At 42.7% G+C, this 22245-nt stretch overlaps 1 protein-coding gene across 6 annotated transcripts in view; it reads right to left on the bottom strand.

Moving 5' to 3' along the window:
• Nucleotides 1-1102: 1102 nt before the first annotated feature.
• The window catches only part of LOC120899716 (calbindin-32), a 53905-nt gene continuing 32762 nt past the window's right edge, over nt 1103-22245 (bottom strand). For 3 of the 6 annotated variants that reach the window (XM_040305862.1, XM_040305861.1, XM_040305860.1), the window contains 13 exons: nt 20844-21073; nt 18465-18550; nt 17989-17997; nt 15453-15542; nt 12887-12973; nt 12676-12732; nt 11545-11628; nt 11352-11407; nt 10359-10404; nt 7380-7400; nt 3528-3584; nt 3376-3447; nt 1103-3295 (listed from right to left, as the gene is read on the bottom strand). In XM_040305862.1, the coding sequence (XP_040161796.1) occupies nt 3152-3295; nt 3376-3447; nt 3528-3584; nt 7380-7400; nt 10359-10404; nt 11352-11407; nt 11545-11628; nt 12676-12732; nt 12887-12973; nt 15453-15542; nt 17989-17997; nt 18465-18550; nt 20844-20985 (951 nt within the window). In that variant the 5' untranslated portion in view covers nt 20986-21073 and the 3' untranslated portion in view covers nt 1103-3151. The remainder of the gene's footprint in view (nt 3296-3375; nt 3448-3527; nt 3585-7379; nt 7401-10358; nt 10405-11351; nt 11408-11544; nt 11629-12675; nt 12733-12886; nt 12974-15452; nt 15543-17988; nt 17998-18464; nt 18551-20843; nt 21074-22245) is intronic. The other 3 variants (XM_040305864.1, XM_040305863.1, XM_040305865.1) reach the window with 3 other exon arrangements.

Here is a 22245-nt window from a genome sequence, read left to right on the forward strand (position 1 = left end):
ATTTACTAAGCAGCTTTTTTACATTATGTTCCCATGTTTCGTTTTGATCGCAAAAGAATTATAACGTTTAATAAAGAATTATAAATAAAAATTGATTTACTGAAACAAATAATGTGCTAGGAAATTTGCAAAAAAAAATGTAAAAATATTTAGCAAAATAGTGATGCATTTGTTTTCCGAATAAAAACGTTTCAGCCTTGAGATATTTTGTTTCTCCTCATTGCATGCATTCGTGGATTTAATTAAGGATACATTTCCTTCTGCGCAAGGACATCTCCCACCGCGGAAGCAATCCTTTTGCCGACAAACTAACATCGAGCGCCATCTAGTGACGGGTGAATGAAGTAGGCTTCGGCTGAAGCTTTGCGCGAGCTTTTCGAATTAGAACGTTGCAATTTCAAACTGGAACAAGGAAATACGTTACAGAAAGACGTTCTTTTTTGGGGAGCTATTGCCATTCTGCCCTATTGTCATCGCGTAAAATGAAATAACTTTCCAAATGCAACCCTTTTTTTGGTTTGTTACGTGTTTTATTTCGTTTTTATTTTTATCATTTAACAGTAATATCGTTTTGCACTTTGCACTATAGTGCGAGTAAAAATCTGGCGCTGCGCTGGAGTCTAATTAATAACAAAAAGGCATATGTTTTCTGTTTTTCAATCTTTCTAGCAGTACTGCCCAACGCCCCACGGGAACGGGTTGTTGCCTGTTAGTGTTTCGCTCTGCTAATGTGTGCAGTGTTTAAAGTGTGTTTCTGTGTGTCATTACATACTGGTGTTGTTTGTCGTTAGTGAAGAACGGATACGTACCACCTGAAGATACAAACAGTTCAACGCTAATGAACAGATTGATTGTTAATTGTGTTTGTGTGAAAAAACTGAAGCCAATTAAAGGATTCTTATTAGTCTTTTCTCGTTCTTCTACTGAATGCTTTTTTTGTCTGTAAGCTATGGCCGGATATTACAACCTTCTCCTGGGATTGGTTAACTTTTGTTGTTACCAAGCAAAGCAAATTCCAGTTCCAATCAATGCTCACAACAACAGTAGAAACAACTGGTATGGATTGAACAGGGGACATACGGGGGATGGAAGGAGAATTGGATTTTTCATAAACTTTCCTATTCCCGCCCAACGTTTTATAAGATAACGATAACGATCAGCAGCAGCGTGAAGAATGTGAGTAGCATTAAAGTTGTTAGACGATGTCTTGGGTAGGTACATCGATAAGGGTTCGATTTTTGTTTTGTTTTTTTAAGGAAACATTTAGATATAGATAGTGAAAGATTTAGCGTTAATATTCATGTTTTTTTGGGTTTAAGTAGGATAAAAACCTTTCTGCTGCACCGTTTCGTTCGTACGCTTCTCACTTGTCCAACATTAACAACTCTTCCATTCTTGGTTTTGCTTCATTTTAGTATTATAGTTAGTAGACAGGACAGCGGAATCAACAACATCTTTCTCCACATCAACAAGGGAACAAGTAACAAGGGGTTTACAAGCCGGCACATTGATAACGTCATGCACATGCTGTTTCGCTCTAGCTAGGCGGTCGTGAGTGGCGGGGAAAGGGGAAATACAAAACATTGAAGGGAAACCAACCCGGAGCGTTTTTGAAATTTTCCACTGGAAGGCATAACATGGGGGTACAATTTTCTTCATCCAATAGACACATCACACATCAAATACATCAACAAACGGTCAACCGGCCTTGCAGCCAGTTTTTATAAGCTTCTCCTAACTATCATGCTAGTTTTCCGTACTTCATAACATTCGTCACAGGCGCGGTTTGCGCACAAACAATCGATAAGCGCGCGCATCCAACCGGCACGTGTTTTACATCCTTTCTGGCTATTTTTGTTCCATTTCGTTTGGTCTGGATCGAATTTGGGAACCGCTTTTTGGCACGGCATGGTTAAAGGGTTTTTTGTTAAAAGTCGGTTCGGCTCCAAGTACTGAGCAAATTTCGTTTCTCATGTTTTGTTGTACCACGAACCCTCCGTATCCTGTTTTAGGCCATTCAGCGAATTCTATCACTCGAAAGCCATTACGTACAGTGGCTGAAGGAGTTGTTTCAACAACTTGTGACCTATGCCTGAGAGATGTTGCTATTGTTCTCCTCTTCTTTCTAACATTAGCTCTTTGTACGTATATGTGAGAGTTGGTTTTGTTTCGTTCAACTTAATCACATCTTAAATCCTTCGTTTTCTCTACCAATTTAGTTATCCTTGTTTTGAGCAGATTCTCTGAGGCTAATAAACTGCAAGCTTCACAAGAAAAGCGCATTAAACACGACCATAATAAGAGAGGAGAGGTGCACAAACGGCGTTAAACAGTTTCAGTACACAGCTAGATAATATGTTTCAAATAGATCGATAAGAAGGACGAGGAAGATAAGTGGATGTTGCGGTAGAGTTTGCGCTTTTGCGAATGTAGATATGCTTGTTAAATCTCTGTGTGTATAATGTTCCGATCGCAGACTGTTTCGCTCTTCTTCCCCCCAAGACGGAGTGAGTACACGTTAACATGTCCTTCCACGCACCGTGTTACCGTGCCGCTTCTTCATAAGCTTTCCTAATTGTACGAGTCTTTCGTTTGAGACGGCGTTGTTTAAGTGTCGCATAGCCCGCTGGCTGCTTTTAACCGTTCTATTAATCATTTTCTGTTCATCAACTTCCTTTCCTTTTGTGTGTGTGTTTGTGTGTGTTAAATTGTTTTCTGGTGTTTTTTTTTAATTTTAATAACTCTCACTACGGCCCCTCTGTTCCCGCTCTCAATCGGGATGCGGTGGACGAATGAGGGAGATGATGCATCGTTTGCTAGTTGGTTTACGAAAGCACTACGCAAAAAAGAAAGAACAACACGCTCACACTAAGAAAGCTGCCCTATAGCTGCCCTGCCCATTTGTGGTGCTTTGTTTGCTGCTAGTACGGTGCAAGGTTCTCGGTGCAGCCTTTCCCTCCCGGTGCTGCCCGCGCTACTCTTTTTTGTGAATCTTTCGCCGAAACTTACGATACAGATCCCGGATGCCGTCCTGCACGCTCGCGATGGGCGGAAAGAGGTCCTTGGTGATCGGGTCCTGGCTGCTGCTACCACTACTACTACAGGGCTGGCTGCTACTAGTAGTCTCGATGCAGACCGCCGACGCCATTAATTACTGGTCATCGTCCGGCGGCAGTTTGGCGAGCGCCAGCAGAATCATCGTCAGCTCTTTGCGCGAAATTTTGCCATCCTTGTCGTAGCCGACGCCGCGCAGGATCGTTTCCTCGAACTCGATCAGATCCTGGGCGTCGTAGTCCTTTTTTGGTTTGGGGCGGGCGTAAGCAATGGGAAAGATAGGTGAGAAAATATGCGGGCAAGGTGCCATAAGCGACGAACCTTCTTTACTAGCTCGAGCAGATCCTTCAGGAAACCGCGCAGCTCTTCGTTCTCGATCGATCCATTATTGTCCTGTTTGATGGAAAAGTAAAAATAGAAAAGATTCGCATTAATGATAACATATTACAAATGATCCAATGCTCGTTTCTTACTCTGTCGTAGAGTGAAAACACTTTTTCGATGTCTTCTTTCGTTAGCTTAGCCGCACCCTGTCAGGTTTATTATAATGTAAAAAAAAGAAAAACACCAGCACTAATAAGTAAACGCTCTTCGTCACATTGCTTCGCAGAAAATGGGAAAAAGCATGGCAAACAGTCCACATAAGAGCTGCATTGTTTTTGTCTTTCAACATTTGCGTAAACCTGAAACAAACCAGCCATAATGTAACAAACACAACTCTACTGCAAAACATGTACAGTTCATCAACGATGCTATAGTATGTTCTTTAAAGTAAGAAACAAACGCCAGTAGTAATAGTATTTCATCAAACAAACGATCAGCCAAAGCTACTTGGTAAATGTATGGTTTCATTATGATATGGTAAACTTTAACAAACAAATATATAAATGATATATCCGACATCGGATGCATGAAAGTACAGATGTTACGAAGAGTGGCTACCTGTAAACATCAATTACCAGCGGCAATGTATAATAAACTCCAGATAAATCCATATAAATACTGTAATTAACTACGAAGTTGAGGTAAAGAATTGACAGCAGAGACGTAGAAATACTGATACATTTTCATAATAATTTGTTAATAATGAGTTTATGCAATGTAATGAGGAGAAGTTGTATGATAACATGATAAATGAACACTGGTTTTAGGTTACGAAAAGGAAAATATCATGAAAACGAAAGACTTATTGCATACATTTAGGCGCACGAAGTGCAAAACACATAAGACGCCTTAAACTACGCAATTATCATTAAAAGTTATGCTTATTTTCATTGGAATAACGGCTCGAATCCTAAACATAGACGTATTTGAAGCATATTTTACATCAAAAAGGTAAAATTCATAGAAAGATCCCAACTAAAAAAACTTCTAAGTAACATGTGAAGGGCTCTCTTGGGACCATTTTTTATGTGGAAAAATATGAACCAATCAAAAGCATGGACGGCATTCGTACGTCACTGCGCTAGATCGCTCGACTACAAAGAATTCATAACGATGAAGTAAGGTTCGCAAGAAAACTCGCACAATGGGCGAGCCTGGCTTAGCTTTCCGTCTCGTTGGGCACGCTGGGCTTCAGGCCAACTGCAGGAAGCGTACTTTCGTGTGAGGACAGTAAAATAATCATCTTAATGGTGATACCGAGCCGATTGCTGAAGTTCCGTCCCCGATGGACGCACGGTGGAGCGGTTTTTTTATGCACTCTCATCATTACATTGGCATTTCCTGGAAGGCGTCCTCTTCTAGGCGTCCTTGAATGGCACACATTCGCTCGAAAGAAACAATGCCATACAGCGTTTCCTTTGCTTTATTTTTTCTCGCTACCATCCCACTATTTTGTTGCGGGATGGCGCTCTCTTCACAAGCCAAACCACGGCCGGGTTTCTTACGCCGTCTTACGAACGTATGGTTCAGTGCATAATAATCGTTTCGGGGGCATTCTAACGAGAGATCAGAGATATGAGCTGCTTATGTGAGTCGGACGCCGGCTGGCATGTGTTGTGGACGCTACTGCGGCTCGGTGCAGCACTGCTGATGATGCTCCAACGAGACAGCATTGAATGGACAAAAGCTTCTTGCCGGGGCTTAACAAGGAGGGTTATTTGTGATGATGGTACTACCAGTAAAGTTTAGTTGGCGTAAGTGAGTTCGCGAAATTTTACTCCACACAGCAATCTTGTTTTCTGTGCGATAAAGTGAGCAAATTTGTATCCAGTATGGCCCTTTGGATGCTTATCAGCATGGCTCTTGCAATGAAAATCAAACCTTACGTAGCGTGGCTAACAAACTCCAGTTTAAACATAAGCCTTTCGAGTGATTTTTGGACCATTTATTCCATTTTCATCCGATCCGTTTGGCAGAGTTACGAAAGCGAGCTGCTCTTGTGAGCGTATTGATTTAAGCTATCTGGCACGTGCATGCCTGTCGGTCTGCCAAATGAAGCTCACAGAGGAGCAAGTCAGGTGATGCGTGATCGATTGCGATGGGATGGAAAGTGGCCAAGAAACGATGTAACACCTTTCGCTTCTTATCAACTCGCTTGCAGACAACACACATCGTTCGTACGGGGAATAGGGACACACCGACACATAATCTGTGTTTTATGAGAGTATGGGGTTGTTGGGGCGCACGTGTGTTACATGCTCAGGTAGTGAGAATGACAGCGCAACGGACACCACCGCATTGGTGTACCGGAAAGATGTCCGGCCCGTGTCGCATGCTGGAGGAGTGTTATTAAAAGATTGTTTGTGACAAAGGTACGACATATAGATGCGTGTGGTATGCTGCAGTACGGATTGTTATTTGTCTTAAGGGAGTGGTGTGCTATTGCTACAAGTTGCATCAGCATATTGGTGTTTGACCTAAAGGGGATTCAATTCGTAAAGGAATGGAATGAAATACGATTGTTTGTATGATGTAACCATGTTCATATAAGAAAGGATGTCACATGAAGGTTATGCAAAATATTTACCATTTAGAACCATTCAAAATGAAGGCTAAAGTAGTTTTAGGCTAACATCTCTTTAATAAGCTAACAACGCTATGTATTTTGCATAACTTTAGGCGCTGGATATTGATTGTGCAAAGTGATAATTTATATGGGAAATAACCTACTAAAGTGTGAGAATAATTGATAGGGCGAGGAACTATTTCAATCTCTAGCATGCAACTTTAAGGAAGTCTAAGTGAACTATTCATGCAAATTAACTTTCATGCTTAATGTTTAAGGGTTAATTTAACCGACTGTACTTTTTGTTTAATTACGTCCGGTACGAACTCTGACAGTCTACATGTTCTGCAGTGTACGTGTGTGCGCGAATAAAGGGTAGCAGGACAGTAGTGTTCCAAAAAAACAGAAACACAGACCACTCGATTTATTGTCCCCTCCGTTCTGCTATCACAGCAACTCAACTCATAAAATCGTAATTAAATGGCAAACGAATGTCGAATTTATTTATGGTCACACCTGCACCCTGCCACAAATGCAGGTTATGAACAAGGGGAAAAATACCAAAAGAAAAATCTCTCCCACAAAAAGCACAAAAATGTTCCAAAAAACGTGTTCCTTTATAGCACCTGTGCTAAGCCGGTAACCGCACCGCAAACGCGGTTGTCATTACCCACTGTGGCATTCACAATTGATTCCATTTTCACCAATTTTCATTCCTGTCCTCTGTTTTTCAGCGAGATGAGCATGAAATTCCTATTCGGTAGCAAAAAAAGAAAGACTAAAAGCACAAAAGCTACTACAAAAAATGGGACGCTGCAGCGTAAAAAAGAGTCAACATATGAACAAACGAACATATGGGAAACGTTCACGTGAGCATGAGCGTTAAAATATCAATGCAATTTTCAGTGGAAAAACGGAAGAAAAAAAAACGCGAATGAAAATGGTGCAATTCACCGAAACAATTCACAAACAGCCTTCAAAAAGTATGAAAAAAAGGATCCTTTTTTGTGGTACCATACAAACGCTGAAACAATATGAATGATTTTTCATTGCCTTTTTCCGGCTACCGATCGCGACGCGAAAGCGAGAAACCCGCTCCCCCCGGTACAGTATCAAACACAGCAAAACACAGTGAAACAATCGAACAATCGCATAGCTGTATTTTGGCAATTTGGGGTAAGAAAAACCACAAACAACTCGTTACTGCTAAGATACAGAACACACACACACTCACAACCAGTAAACAAACGAACCGAAATGCTAACGAGAAACTGAGAAAGAGTAAAGAAGTAGAGAGGTAGAGCAGCACAAATCGTAAAGCCTCTAGTTGCATTGCATTTGCTGTCATCGCGAGCAAGAGGCTGATGGTACTCACTTCTTCGTCTATTTTCCCTTCCTAGAGAATTCGCTTGTACCGGGGCGAAGGAGGAGATGGAAAAGGGAAGTTGGATTTGATTTGGGTATGTTGTTTGGATGTTGTTTTCGTTGGTTGACGTTTTCGACGGTTCGTTTTTGGTGTTGCAATGTTGGCGGAGTTTGCAAAACAAACCACCCCGTGTTGAAAGGTGTTGATTTTTATTAGAGTATTTGAAAGTTTTGTTGTTTGTTTGTTTGTTTTTTGTTTTTTTACGCAGTACAAAGTGACACATTTCCACCCACACGGAAGGAGTCGGTGTTGATGTGGTTTTTACGTGTTGCGGGTGTTTGGCGATTTGTATAGCGAGTTGGTGGTATTTTTAGTTGGATTTAGTTATTGTTTTGTTTTAACATTTTATTTGTTGAAGCATTTTACGGTTATTACACGGTCAGTTTTGCAGCATACAAACAAGTTGTGCAGGGACAGAGAGATTTAAAAAAGAGAAGAGAGGAGTGATATTATTATTTGTTGCTTAGCGCGTGAGATGAAACTGGGCAAGAAGGATATGTATAAAAAAAGAGAGCGAATAAAAGGAACAAAAGCGTTTATGCAATATTTAGAAAAGAAATAATGAACAAAAAAAAGTAACAAAAGAACAATAAAACAAAGAACAAGAACAAACTGTCTAATATGAAGAGTGAAGAAGAAAACTAAATAATTAAAATTCTAAACACTAACGAAAAAAAGTATACAATAAGAAAGATGATAAAATAAAACGAAAATTCGAAAAAGAAAACACTAAAAGAGGAAAAAATAAGAACAAAAAGGATGCAGTGGCATAATTTTTCAGTGAGCAAGTGAAAAGCGGTTGCATTTGGTGGATAAACAACAGTGAGATTAGGGAAAGTTACAACCAAGAGAGACAGTATTTGAATCAGCAAAACACACACATACACAAAGACAGAGAGACGGTAAGACGAAAAGGGATAAATCTGAGAAACATTCGAAAAGCCGATTACGACTGATGCTTTTGCCGTTTTATTTCCTCCGCTACACAAACTATTGCTCCACTCTTTTCTTTGGTGCAGATTCAAAACATTCAGTAGATTAATTTCCATTTCAATGTACACCCAAACCCCTTACCCTGTACAGCAACGCAGGGAATGTCTCTCGCTCACAGACAGCAAAAACCCACAAAATCCCACTGCCAAACCTTTAGTGTTGGCTTTCGTTATGGTGGGTTTTTGAGCCCTCACCAGACAACCACTATCTTCACCCAGCCATCCCAGGTCGGGCCCAAAAGTTAATGGTGACGAACAGGGAGCTTGGAGAAGTTTTTCACCGAACAATTTTCCTCCTTCGTCGGGATGGAAGATGGGGGGGAGTGTAAAATTGTTTCGGTCGTTCGTACTTTGCTAGAAGAAGGCGCCGCTCTTTGAAGCAGTTTTTGGAATGGAAAGAAGGATGTTCAGGGGTGTAGTTTTGCGGTGCAGTTTACGGATCAGCTCCGATCAGCTCGGTGCGCCCTTGTCGAAAAGGTTGCTTTAGTTGTTGTTGCGAAAAATTGCGCCGGAATATTGCCAACCAGCACGTGTTGGTGAACAATTTTGAAGAAATTTCAAACGGTCGAAGAAAGTTGGACCAGCGAAACTGTGGGTAAAGTTTTGGTAGGGCAAGTTTTGGGACGAACATTTTTGTCAGGGTAGTTTGTTGTTAGGGACAGTTTGCAGATAAACCCTTCGTGTGCTTTCAAAGCGCTTGGACTTCCAATAACTCTTCGCTTAATGTTTTTAAAAATATTCCAGGTATTGGGTCAGTTACTGATCATTTAAGGGTTAACTAACCATCGGCACCTGAACGGAGCATACTTTTGCCGGCCTCGGGCGTGTACGGACATGAAGACAGTTTCTTCAGAATTAGCGTAATATGTATCCTCGTGGCACTGCCACGACTTGGAGAAAACGATACAGTCTGTAGCGAAACGGAACCAACGAAGGATACGGTCAAACAAACCAGAATGTCCCGTCGCCATCCGCCCTGTACAATCCCTTCCAAAGGCGTAACTTTTTCTTTCAACCACTACTGCACACAGTTGGCCTGATTTTCATTCCTTGTTCTTTTTGAAAAGGTCTAAAATGACAGGAATGAGTTCTGACTGACTGCCTGACACAATGACTGACTGAATGGATCGAGTCAGGCATTTAAAGTTTCAGCTTTGCTTCCCAACGCACACAACCATCCATGCCCTTCGCAGGCATAAATCAGTGCACGCAGCATAAATCATCATTTAGAAAGGCGAGCAACAACAAAAAAAAAACTCACGGACTAGTGGCATTAATATGGTGGAAGTTGCGGTTTTGCGAGGAACTAATGCACTCAATTACTTTTAACGGCACACAATCAAGCATCGATGTAGCTGAATTGATAACATAACTCACGTAAATCTCACGGGAAAAGGGAGCTGAATTGAGGTTGGCATTCCCGAGTGGGTGGATGGTATGAGCTAACTGTGGGTAGAGTTTGGATTATCGCGGGTAAATGTTGCTATTGTTATTGCCGAAGGGTCCGATTTTTACATCTACGTGATTCTCTTCCTAGTTTGGTGCGAGGCAGGAGTTTTTTGGTGCGGTTTTGTGTAAATCGGGATTACTTTTATCGCAATTAGCAGGCAGAAGGATCGTTACGCCCTAATTAGGTCACTAAATGCTAATGGTTTTGATGCTTTGGATCTAGTTGCTGGTGTAGATAAACATGGGTTTCCTGGAGGGTAATCATAACAGAAGCTCTAAGGGACTCTTTGGTTCTTTGGACGTGAACATTTAATCCCTTGAATGTACATTTATTTTTAAACCCATAACAGACGAGCCAAATTCCACCAAATATCTGGTGGAATCGTTTACCCGAACAACAATCGATTTAGGTCGTTTGGAGATCTCCCCAACTTCTGATCCGTACACTAAAAAATGGTACATGCGAAATTAGCTTATTGACACCTACCTTGAACACCTGCCGGCACAGGAAGTTTTCTTTCACTGGAAGCAGTCTGAAACGAGCGCGAAAACGCAACAAAGCGGAAAGTGGAAAGTTTAATTAAAACAACAACGAATCAAACTTCACGCGAAACGGACGCAAACTTTTCCACGAAAATCGTGTCGAGCGCTTGGAACTTTGCGCGCGGAGGCGACGACCGAAGCACGTGCCACAACTTGTACTTGGTTGTTATTCTTTTGAAGCAAGTTCAAAGCCAAAAATGTGTCTATTTTATATGCGTAAATTTATAACCAAGCACGGGCGGCTTTTGTTTAGAGCGATGAATTTGAATCGGGGTTTTGTTCGTTTGGCCAACTTTCCTGAACAAAGCCGATCACAAGTGTGTATTTAAGCGATAAATAATAAGCTTCTTGGGCGCTCGTGTCCCCCCTTGCCACACAAAGGATGTGAATTCTTTTAGAAAGGGTGTGAAAATATGTAAAAAAAAACAACTGGCCCTGGTAAAAGTTTTGCTTTCAATTACGAAAAGGAATGTTTTAGGGTGGTTTGGGGCGGTGATTTTTTGTGTCTTTGTACATCGCTCAAGATCCTTTTTGGAAATTCTTTTCGCACCAACCAGTTTGGAAAGATTTTGACCAATGAAAAGGAAATAATTAATAGGGGAAAAGGTACGCAAGTGTACCCTTACAGCAGGGATACTTTTCATCTTCTGTGGAAGCGTTTAGACGTCGAGTTCGAGTTACGAAAAAATGACTACAGAAATTTTAAGGTCCAATAACATAAATGCAACCTAATCGAAAACATAAATGATTTGAATCCATATTCAAACAACATCTCGTATACGTCTAAACGCTGCATTACAGGTATCACGTGTACACCCTGCTTCTCAAAAGCTCCACACAACTGTACGAAAAGAAACCGCGCAAAATAGAAATGCTATCATTGCGCTAGATAAATGCAGAGAAAATTGGCCAAACTTTCACCCACTCACTCACTCACTTTGCCATCTCCGACAGCTGCAGTCTTCCATCTTTGTTTGCATCGAACACTCGGAGCTGCGGAGAAAATGGAAAATAAAAGTGAACCGTTAACACTCGTCAATGATGTCAAACCGTTTAACTGCACAAACGGTACCACAGGACGGAACCCCCGTCCACCACCCCAAACCCCAACTCCCCGTTTGGGGACTTACCATTGTATCGGTGTACTCGATCAATTTGTCCTCCGACACGTCGTTTATCTTTTTCGCCTCCTTCAGCAAATCCCGCAGGAAGTTCTGCAATCGCGAGGAAGGGAAGGGATAGAGAAAATAAAAGAGGTGAAAGCCAGTGGTGAGAGCTTGGTACCGCAGTACCGTATTGGTAAAGAGATTATGCTGATTGATGTGGCGCGGGTTTTTTTTTTGTTTAGCGTTGTTCGTCTGCTTCCACTGTGGGTGACGATGTTACAGAGAGATGCAACGGGCGGACGATGCTCTTGGTTGCGGTGGAAGCTAATTAAGACGATGCTGAGAGCCACTTTAAATGTCCTTACGCGAGACAAGCACTGGCACGAGCACGAGCAAAGCCTTTATGGCACGGGGAGCAAATTATGTTTCTAGCTATTTGTCACGGCTGTCAAAGTTTGGCCAACCTCCGCCCCCAAAACCGAAGCTTTCACGAAGCAGTACGCGTACAATAGGCCCACAACAGCCGAACCGAAGCGGAATTTCCGAAAGGGCGTTAAAACGCTACTTTATTAGCTGAATTAACCCGCGAAATTCCCATCCCATCCTTTCATCATCGTCCGGCCGATCCGGTAGGCTGGGACGGATCGCGGGCGGCTTTGACGCGTGCCGAATGCCAGAGGTTGTGGATGGATGCAAAATTAAATTGTTTATTATTGTGTCGCGCGATCGTATCTTGGGTGGGCCATTATCTCAGGGCACCGTGATTTACCGGAGCGAAAACCCACCACGAGCCCATGAGCCTTACCGAAAGAGCGAAGGTTACGGTCAGGGAAAATTAATGGAAAAGGTTTAGATCGAGGCGTTTGATTTACAATTTACGTTCTATTACGGGATGAATAATTTGACGGTTCGTCGTTTGGTCCCTTTGTAAATTAAGTTCAAAATTTCGCCTAAATGTATGCAGCCCTTTAATGAAGTTCGAACTGAAACGCCTAAATGTAGACTATCTTTAACACAAAATTTGTCTTTAAACGTGTAATTGCAGCCTATAATCCATTCCAAGAAGCACCATTTTCATCCAAATTTCACACAGAAGTTCAACAAATTGTTTTCCATTATTTTCTCTGCAACAATAGCCGTCAATCCGCTACTCACCTTCAGTTCATCCGCTTCGATGTAACCGCTGTTGTCGGAGTCATACTCGCGCCAGATCTGTCATGAACGTGAAACATGAAATCGAATCAATTAATGCAATTTTAATTACCTTTTCGCCCATGCACATGCCTTCATCGGCGGCGTACAGTGTTTTTATATCACACTCATCCCATCTCAACTTCCCTTGTCTCCTGCCTTCCCGGTTGCTTACCTTCATAAACTCAACGCTCGATTCTAGCGGATTATCGAACCGAAAGAGCAGCAAAAAGTTCTCCTCCATCGGGAGCAGCTGGGCAAGCTGCAACGAAAACGGACCGGAAGAAGACACACACACGCACACACACTCTGAATGACTAAATGCTGATAATATATTGCATCATAAAATTATCACGCTTGATGATATCGGGGAAAATAAAACGATTAACTTTTATCGCACACCCCGCACAGTGCGATTTCCGTGGAGCTGTGTCATGGCTATGGCAAAGGATGGTGGTGAGCGAATCGTTTAAAATTCAATTCCCCGTCCGTGATCCGTTCGCGGCAGCAGATGGTATCATCACTCTCTTCCCTCTCTCTGCCGCTAGTTGGCAAAAACTTGCCACTGAATTGTCTTTCTGGTTATATTGCTCCGCGTTGACTTCATTTCAGCGCACTAATTCCTGTGCCGAGTGATGATAATTATGCTACAATTAGTTTCATAACGATCAATTCAATGGTTATTCCGCTCGATTCGCTCCAAACACAATGAGCAAATGGAATCATGCTTCGCAGGGTGTCAGAGATATCCCTTGGCTGCTTGTAAGTGGACACCATACAAGCCTTAAGAAACCAGTTCCAAGAAACAATAATCCAAGAACGGAAGATAGGAAGGAGCAAAACTCATGGAAATGGAGAAAAAGAATATCCAAATGCTTTCCTCATTGTTGCGCGGTAATGGCATAGAAATGGGTGTTTTTTGCTCTGCTATGGTACAATTTGTGATGCTTTTGATGGCTTTCCGAAGCAAGCATGAATTTTCGCAGAATAAAAGTGCGTATGATGAATGGTGGGAAATTCAGCAAAACCAGAAGGACATTTGAACATGTCATGAGGACATGACATGAGGACATGAGAACATTTTTTGTGTTACTTTGTTTGATATGTCGGACAAACAGGAAAGATACTCACGAGATAGTACATCAAATGAAAAACATTTAGAACTCTAACTTCACACTTAATCACAATTTCAGCTCAATCCTCTTGATTTGATATTTCTGTCTGCAACAGTTCATTGCATGAAAATTAGAATGATTTGAAATATGTGTTTGATTTGTCAACAGACTCTGAAGAAGTTCCTGATATCTTTTGACCATTTGCCCAGTATTTCGCTCAAAAGTGATCGGCGACTGCCAAAGCAAGGGGCGCTCGAAACATCCTGCCTATCGGACAATGGAAAACTCGGCAAGAAAAGGCAAATGCGAAGGAATCTGCCTATGCTCGTAGCTATAAATAGACTCAGGCTATACCAGTGGAACGAGTCTGGTCATGCTTTTCGCATTTTCCCCTATCCCGGGACAGCACACTCATGCAGGCACACAAAATCAACCCGAATCAGCCCTACTTTTCTTTCCATTCCGACACTTTCCGACGGCGCGTTACGAGGCGGCGAGGTAGCCAAAAAACCTGCAAAGGATGGATTTATGGTAAAATGATTTTGAATACATTTCGGTGCCGGTGGAATGGTGGAAAGCGCAAAGCGAAGCAGTTGAAGGCGCAGCATGATGCTCACACAATTTTTGCCAACTATCGTCGCGAAACGTGCGCTGCATACCAAGTGGGCGACTATAGAGTTGGCGTTAGGGTTTGGCAAGGAGCGGACCGAACTGCGGTCCAGCAACACCAGTGTGTCGGAGCCGGGGGGGGGGGGCTCTGGTGCTTATGGGCAATTTGCCAAATGAGGATTTCGTCCACGGCGCGCGATGGGGCTTTGATCCGCATGGAAATTGTGCTGAGTGGACGAATATTTTAACGCGAAAACGCGGTCCGGGGCCCAAGTGGATGCAGTTTTTGTAGAAAGCGTTTGGGCTTAAGGGCTAGCGCGCTGCGAGCTGTGATTGCGTTGCAGTTTAGCGATGGGAAAGATCAAGCGAGTCTGAAGGAGTTTGCAATGGAATGAATTTCAATGCGAAAGGTTTCAAAATATTCAACTCAATGTTTTCAGCTGCGTCTTCAATTTTACACAACAGAATTGGAGTCATGTTAGAGGGGTTTTAGCTGTTCATAGTCTATAGTCTTTCATAGCTGTGAAGTTGGATATCTAAGAACAGAGAAGGATCACAATATCTAGAAGACACTAAACATTTGTGCAAGGAGGTTGTGCTCGTTAGTTCTTGGACAGGTTTGGGATTGGACAAACCTCTTCAAGATGTCGTCCATAATCATTTTAATGACATGCATTGACTTTTTGAAGTTACTCTACTGTCTCTTCTCTGAAATTCAACAAACAACATATACCTGTGTCTAGACAGACATGTTTAAGATTTGGACATAGTTCTTCGCTGTTCGTCATCTCTAGTGTTAGGTCCAGATCGCTCAGAGAGTGAATACAAATGTGAAATCAGTGAAGTGAAATCTTTGAAATTCAACAAACAAGAGATGTTCTGTCTGAAAATCCCTGTCTGCGAACGATATCTTAGGATCATTCAAATTACTCGGTCCAATTTGAGCCTTTCATTGGCGATGCTATACCTAAAGGATGCAAATTTATCGATTGCTGAATGCCCGAGTACGCTACTCACCTCTCTGATGTCAATCTTGCCGTCCTGATTATCGTCGTACGCTTCCATGAAGCATGACTTCAGCTCTACCAGCATCTCGTCGGTAAGGGACTGTTGTCGTTGCCGGATCGGATGATGCACCGGGAATGAAAACGGACACATTTCAATACGATTGTCAAACCAAACGCTATTACGCAGCTAAAAAAAAAATAACGGAAGCATATGTCACACCGAAGCAATGCGCTACATTCTCGCTAGTAGATCTAGTATCATGATGGTTAGTCATCTGTTAGCTAACGTTTAGAATGAGTTTTTTTTTTCCCAAAGAAAGGACACAAAACAAAACGATCCTAAAATTGATCCAATCCCATTCAGTGCAAATAATTTGGAGATGCAGGAGATGCGGGTGAGCTTTCTGCCGCGGGAAAAACTGTTTGCCCAGGAGAACAGTGTGACCATATAAAACACAGTGCTGAGGGGGGAGGGTTGTGAGAGTGCTTCGCTGGACCAGCAAGAGTGATGTGATTTGTAATTACATGGCAGAAGTTGGTGAAGCTAAATAATAAATAATAAACATCTTATCAGCAGCATCGGGGAAAGTCATTCCATGTGTTATAAAAAAAGCACTGAAAATGCTAATGAGACGAAAAAAGAAACAAAAATAATGTGTTTAAATGTATCATAAATCTAGCAAAAAAAAAACCCAACAAAAAAGCACTAAATCTCAATTAAAGCGACAAATTTTAACATTTATTACCAACGCCCGAACGGCGCACGTGATAAAACGTGGGCCTCACCACACTGGCAGGGCAAATATTCATGAGCGATGTGGAGCAAATGATTTAAAGCTCGGTCAATGTGTGGCCTCGGCTCGTAACGGTCAACCTATAAATCAGTTGAGCGCATTCCGGCTGCACGAGAACCGAGCGAAAAAGATATCTACATTTGCCTTAAAAAGTGTATTTCAGCACTGTAGAGAAGCAGCTGCGCGTCTAAGCACTTCTTCTTCTAAAAAGTGGGGTTGATATGTCCCAAAAGCTGAGTGGAAAATTACGGACCCTTTCATTCAATATCGGCAGCTTCGCTCGTTATTGCGTGAAATTTATGTTTTATCGTGGGCGCAGCACCAAAACCAAACAAGCAAAAAAAAACCCCTCTATCAAATTGCGTGCTGAGTGAAATTTCAATCATCTCCACCTGACTTGACGATACCTCGTTGGGGCTAACAGAATAGAAATGGGGCAGAGGGAGGATTGGACAAAATTATTTATATTGCCCCTTCCAAAAAAAAAAGCCCACGTACAACAGCAAGCGCATGATCGTTTTTAGTGTCCACGTTTTTCGTAAGAAGTTTTCATTTTAACAGCGGGGAAAATGGTTTTCTACTCCTATTTAAAATCGCCCCAACAAATCGTCTCAAAGGCAAGAGCTTTCACCGCTGAGTGATGAAAAATTAATCTAGACAACCGCCAAAAAACGCGACGTTATTAAAAGCGCACTGTGTGCGCGGGTGGAAAGCGGGTGGGAAAAGCACGGAATCGATGGTGCACGAAATTATGAAGGACGCAGGCAAAAAGGGAAAGGGAACCACCGGAATCAATTGCGACGCTGGACACACCGACATTGGAAGCGCACGTGGACAAGGCACGTGGACAAGCGCGGACGTGCATGGCAGGTGCGCAGCAGGTTGGTCGTTGGTCTGTGTGAGGGCAACATTTCTAAAGCGATTGCTTTCGCTGTTGCTTTCTTTTCTATTTTCCTTGCCGCAAAGTGTCGGTAAAAATTTAATCATAAAAATCGCTACCAGAACGAACGAATTTCGTCCACCATTTGCTATTGTCTGAAAGCAATCAAGCGATGATTGTGGGCGGGGAGGGAGGTGGAGGGAATTTATCGAGAATGTGAAACTATTAACAGTCTAGTAGGGTGGAAGGGAGAGGGAGGGTGCTGCAGCCATCCATCCTGATCCCTTTGTTCAGCTCGTTTAAGTTTGACATTGTTTTGGAAAGCGGAAAACGGTTCAACGGTGTCAAGCCATCAATCTTGAGAATTGAGTTGTGAAAATTGGACTCGTTTGCTTTGGAGGTCGTGAACAATGGTATGTTTTGTTGAGAAAGGCTAGGATATTAATTTCGAAATCTTTGCAAAACTTTTTCAAGACGATTCACAGTCTAATCTAGATCGTACTCGCAGCTGCTCGAAAGGTTTCTATTATTAAAGGTGTCAATGGCAGGGGAATTGAGTGACCTTTCTCAACCTCGTCCTAAATAAAGGTGGGTAAATCTAGGTAAATCTAGCTGTATATTTCACACCTTTTGTACATTTTGTTGTTTGGAAGTATTGGAAAACAGTGCAAAAGATCTCAAAATCAAAATTTTCACAAATGTTTCGTTTTTCCGCAGTACAGGAGGTTGACGTTACTATGCTGTCAGGACGTAGGAATTTGTAAGTTTGTTTGTTAGTGGAATGCAGCTATTTTGTCCCAAGCTCTACCACAAATCAGTCTCACACGTATACACACACACACTCTAACTAAAGGCATTGACTACATACTAACCACTTTTTGCTGAAGAAACCCAAAAGTAAACAAAATGGTAACAACACGCGGAAACGGAATAATGAACCGAGAACCGAAACGGAAAACAGGAGAAAGAAAAAAAAGGAACAAGAAAACAAAACCACATCAGTGAGTTACTCAATGGACTTGAGATATTGTATACGACTGGTGGTGACGGAGCTCGGATGGTTGGTGGGCTGGAAGGGACGACACCAGAGCACAGGATTGATTCACGGCAACCAACCAGCGTGATGCCGATGGGGAAACTCTTTCAGAACAAACACACACACACACACAACACCCACAGCATAGTTTCACAGACACACACACACATATACACACTCTCATTCTTTCACATACAAACGAACGCGCTCACAGTTTTGGACAACGAGAAGAGATCTACGAGAAATGGAAGGCAACGTTTCATGATCGAAAGAAAGTGCACCGGTCGGTGAAAATAAGTTGGCGGAACTTACCTCCGGGCTGATGTCGGTTGCGTTGGCGCTCGAGACGAACTCCTTGAGAAATCCGTCCAGCTCGGATCCTTCGATGTAGCCGTTCCCTGCGTAGCGCGAGACCGAGGGGAAGAGGAAGATAAAGATTGCAATATAGACGGTAATTGAAATGTATTGCAAAAACACACAAGTGTTTATTTATCCGACCGTGGAACGGCAGCACAAGGGCCAGTAGTACTACAGTGAGGGATTTTTCTCAAGTGGATTAAGCTAAGCCGTCGTAGAAAATGATAGCAATATGTTGAAAGAATATTAAATTTTTATCTTAACAGCAGCTTTCCTTGAACATACTTTCCACAAGGAGATGTAGAAAACTTTATCTTGTACTTCCAATATTTCTTCATTGGAAAGCATTTTAGCTTTTACTGATATAAATAAAAGCACACAAAAAAGGGCGTTATAACTGTATACACGGGAACCTGAAGCAACAAGGATTAATGTCAATAATGTCCAGCTGTTTGCTATCAACTCTGCAATGCGATCCGGCTTAAAATTTAAGTCGACAGGCAACGTTCGCCCTTCCCTAATTAGCACGTACCGTACACGATGTGCCATCATTAACAAAGTTTTTCGGGTTCAATAATACGATCATTCGAAACCAAACCAGTTACGTGACAAACTGTTGCGACTCGCACAAAACTCTACGATACGGTATAAATACCGCCGGTGTACCGCTTACACACGCTTACAAGCAGTAATCATTTTACGGTTCCACAGAAAAAGGACTCAACGACGGCATTACGTACTTTTATCATCGTTTGTCTGTATTGTGTGTGTGTGTGTGCTTGTGAATGCGCTCGTATCGATGCTCGTTTACGAGACTTTAATGAAGCTTTGGTTTCAGGCTTTGCTGTTTTGACTGTGCTGCTTGCTGAATTGTTAATTACAGCAACCTTTGAGCGATGCGGCTTCCTGGCTTTTAGCTCAATGTGGGAGTTGGAAAGAGATGTGGGGGAGGGTTTGGGAGTTCTAATGAACAGCGAGTTTTAATTAATTTATAAATCATCAACATCATGAAAAGCGGTTGGCGGACGCCCATTGCTGTCTGCACCAAAATGCCACCCGAGCTAGCTACAGATCGGTTGTTTACGCGGCTGATTGGAATTAGACATATCAGTGGCAATATGTTCCCCCCTCAAAGCGCAAAACAGGGAAGAAAACATCATGTGTAAACAAACATCATCAACGACAACAATGAGGTAGAGATCTATAAAAAAGTTCCATCATTGAGCGACGCTTCATTTAGCACACTGGGCGGACGATAAAACTTTCTTGCCTCCCCAAAAATGAACTGAACACACATTCTAAACCGACCGGAAGGGGCTTTAATAAAAAAAGGCCGGAAAACACACACACACACATCGGACAGAAATCGGACCAATAAATTTGATTAGATATGCAGTTCGGAAGGCACGGCGGCGCCAAAAGTTTCACCACAGCCCCAAAGCTCTACCATCCCAAGGTTCGCAATAAAACTTCTGCCACAGCGCGGCAGACAACAAACACACCGCCACCAATATTAAGGTGGGCTAGAGAGCTTTATTGCGATAGCCATTTCGACTTTTGTGTGGAGAGGGAGAAGTTGGCAAAAAAAAAAAAACAACACCAAAACACCGGGCATGAGATATAAAAATTCTTGGAAGATCGTCCGTCGAAGGTACCGGCACAATAAAAGTCAGGCGCAAAAAATAAAAAAAGCCAAGATGCCTAGCGGGCTATCGTGAGGACTGTTGGTGTGCTGTTTTGCCTTTGCTCCCTGCCAAAGTGACAGGCCATTGCTTTGCGTTTGTTTTTGCGCCTCCATTTGCTTCCCATATTTCCAATGCCAACAAATCTGCTCCAGCACTAAAATGAGAGATCGGTGCGCGGTGGTAAAAAAGCATACCTTCTAAATGCCAAATGTGGCATCGAAATCTTAAAAAGTTATACCGTGCGAAGAATGTAGACGCAAAGAAAGAATCATAAAATAAATACCCTTCCCGTGGGTTTCCACCTCCAGCCGCGAGACCTTGAAGACGCTGGGTGTGCTCTGGGTGTTAGCAAAACAGTTTTGAAATGATACATTGGGTTCAATTGAAATCGACAGGCACCGGAGGACGAAAACCACGCACAAAGCGGAAGTACCAATAAAAAAATATGCCGTGTAAGCAAATATGCAGGCGCCTCGATTCCTTGGGCGAAACACGCCCCATAACAAAAAGAAAAATCGCCCCCGGCAGTACCTAAAGCTATCTTGAGATCTGTTTCACTTCCGAAAGAAAAGTTTATGAGTTGTTATTTTCGTGCAAAAGGCGTGCCAACTCTCCCCCTGAGGGAGGGTGCGACACGCCGTACACTCACCATCGCGATCGTAATGACTCCAGACGTCCATGAACTGGTTGGCGGACAGCTTCTTCAGCTCGCGCGACTCCGGATCCCGGTACTGGCGCATAAAGTTCTGTGCCTTCTCCAGATGTACCTTGCTGTTGGCCGATTGCTCCATTGTGTTCGGTTCAGCAAGGGGTGAATCAGCAGCAATAGGGAAGAAAAAAACGGATGTATGCCGGCTGCTCTCCGATGCCGCAAGTCGTCTGCAAGTGCGATAAAGAGAACGGGTGTGTGAGTGACGTCTCGAGTTGATGCTGAAGGAGATGAACGGGGCGAAGCAGAGGAGCTAAAGGTCTTGCTCGAACAGCACCGAAACATAACTCAGAACAGATTGACCAGGTCCGGTGGCGACCCGACGGGTAGTACAGGACGGTTCTTATGAAGCGTGTAACGCATTGTGGAGTTGCTCTTGTGGATACGGATCGATGCGTCCCGGGGGTCGAAAACATGCGTTCCCCAATGGGTATGACAGCTACAACCAAGAGAGGAGGGGCAAGAGGTAACCAGCTCGAGACCAGAAGCAAAACCAAACATCTTGACAAGAAGCTCCCTTCGTCAAGATATTGATTCTTGGGAAGGATTTAAGCTCTGAAAGCGTGGGGATGGAACAGCAGAAGGAAGGCAACAGGACAGGCGAACACACTCGTCTGTAACCCCTGCTTACGGTTGGTTCGGAAGCCGGTTGAGTAAACATGCCAGACAGCACTTGTTGCGAAAACTCGCCGCAAGCTTTTACTACTGTTTTACAGATTGTTTTTCAAAAACCCTCCCTCCCTTTGTCTGCGCCGAGCCGCAACAACCGAGAACTACTCTCGTGTTGCTCGTATCTCGAAAGCAAAATGACCGCAGGCAACGAACCGTACCGCGTACGCAAGATATACGCGCCGCTCTGGAAGGCTCCGGCTCTCCGATAGCTTGTAATTTGATTTCCGATGTTATTGTACACATCTTGAGATGGTTTCGAGGTGGGTGGTGCTTTTTAACCTAACCGTGTTGGCGGGTGGTGCTAGTTTTGATAGCGATGCATAAATTACATTAGCTTTTGTGTTGCTGTTTTGTGTTGCTTGCAAATACACATGTTACGCCTTTAGGGGGGAACTGAAGATGGCAACATTGTTTGAGAAGTTTAACAAATGGTTCTGCGATGTTTGTTTGTGTAGGGTTTCATTTGTTGGGATATCGCTTACGAGATCATAACAACCATAACAGCAATAGATACCAAAATGAACCAATTGCTCTTAGATACTGATGGAATTATATAGCAAAATGAAAGTAATGATATATTTAAGCTAAACGCATCAGAAACACAATTAATTATCCCATATTTAAATGTATCAAATAACGCTACCCAAAAGAACGTAACATAAAAAATACA

Source organism: Anopheles arabiensis, chromosome 3 (assembly GCF_016920715.1).
Source record: "Anopheles arabiensis isolate DONGOLA chromosome 3, AaraD3, whole genome shotgun sequence".
Classification (NCBI taxonomy): domain Eukaryota; kingdom Metazoa; phylum Arthropoda; class Insecta; order Diptera; family Culicidae; genus Anopheles; species Anopheles arabiensis.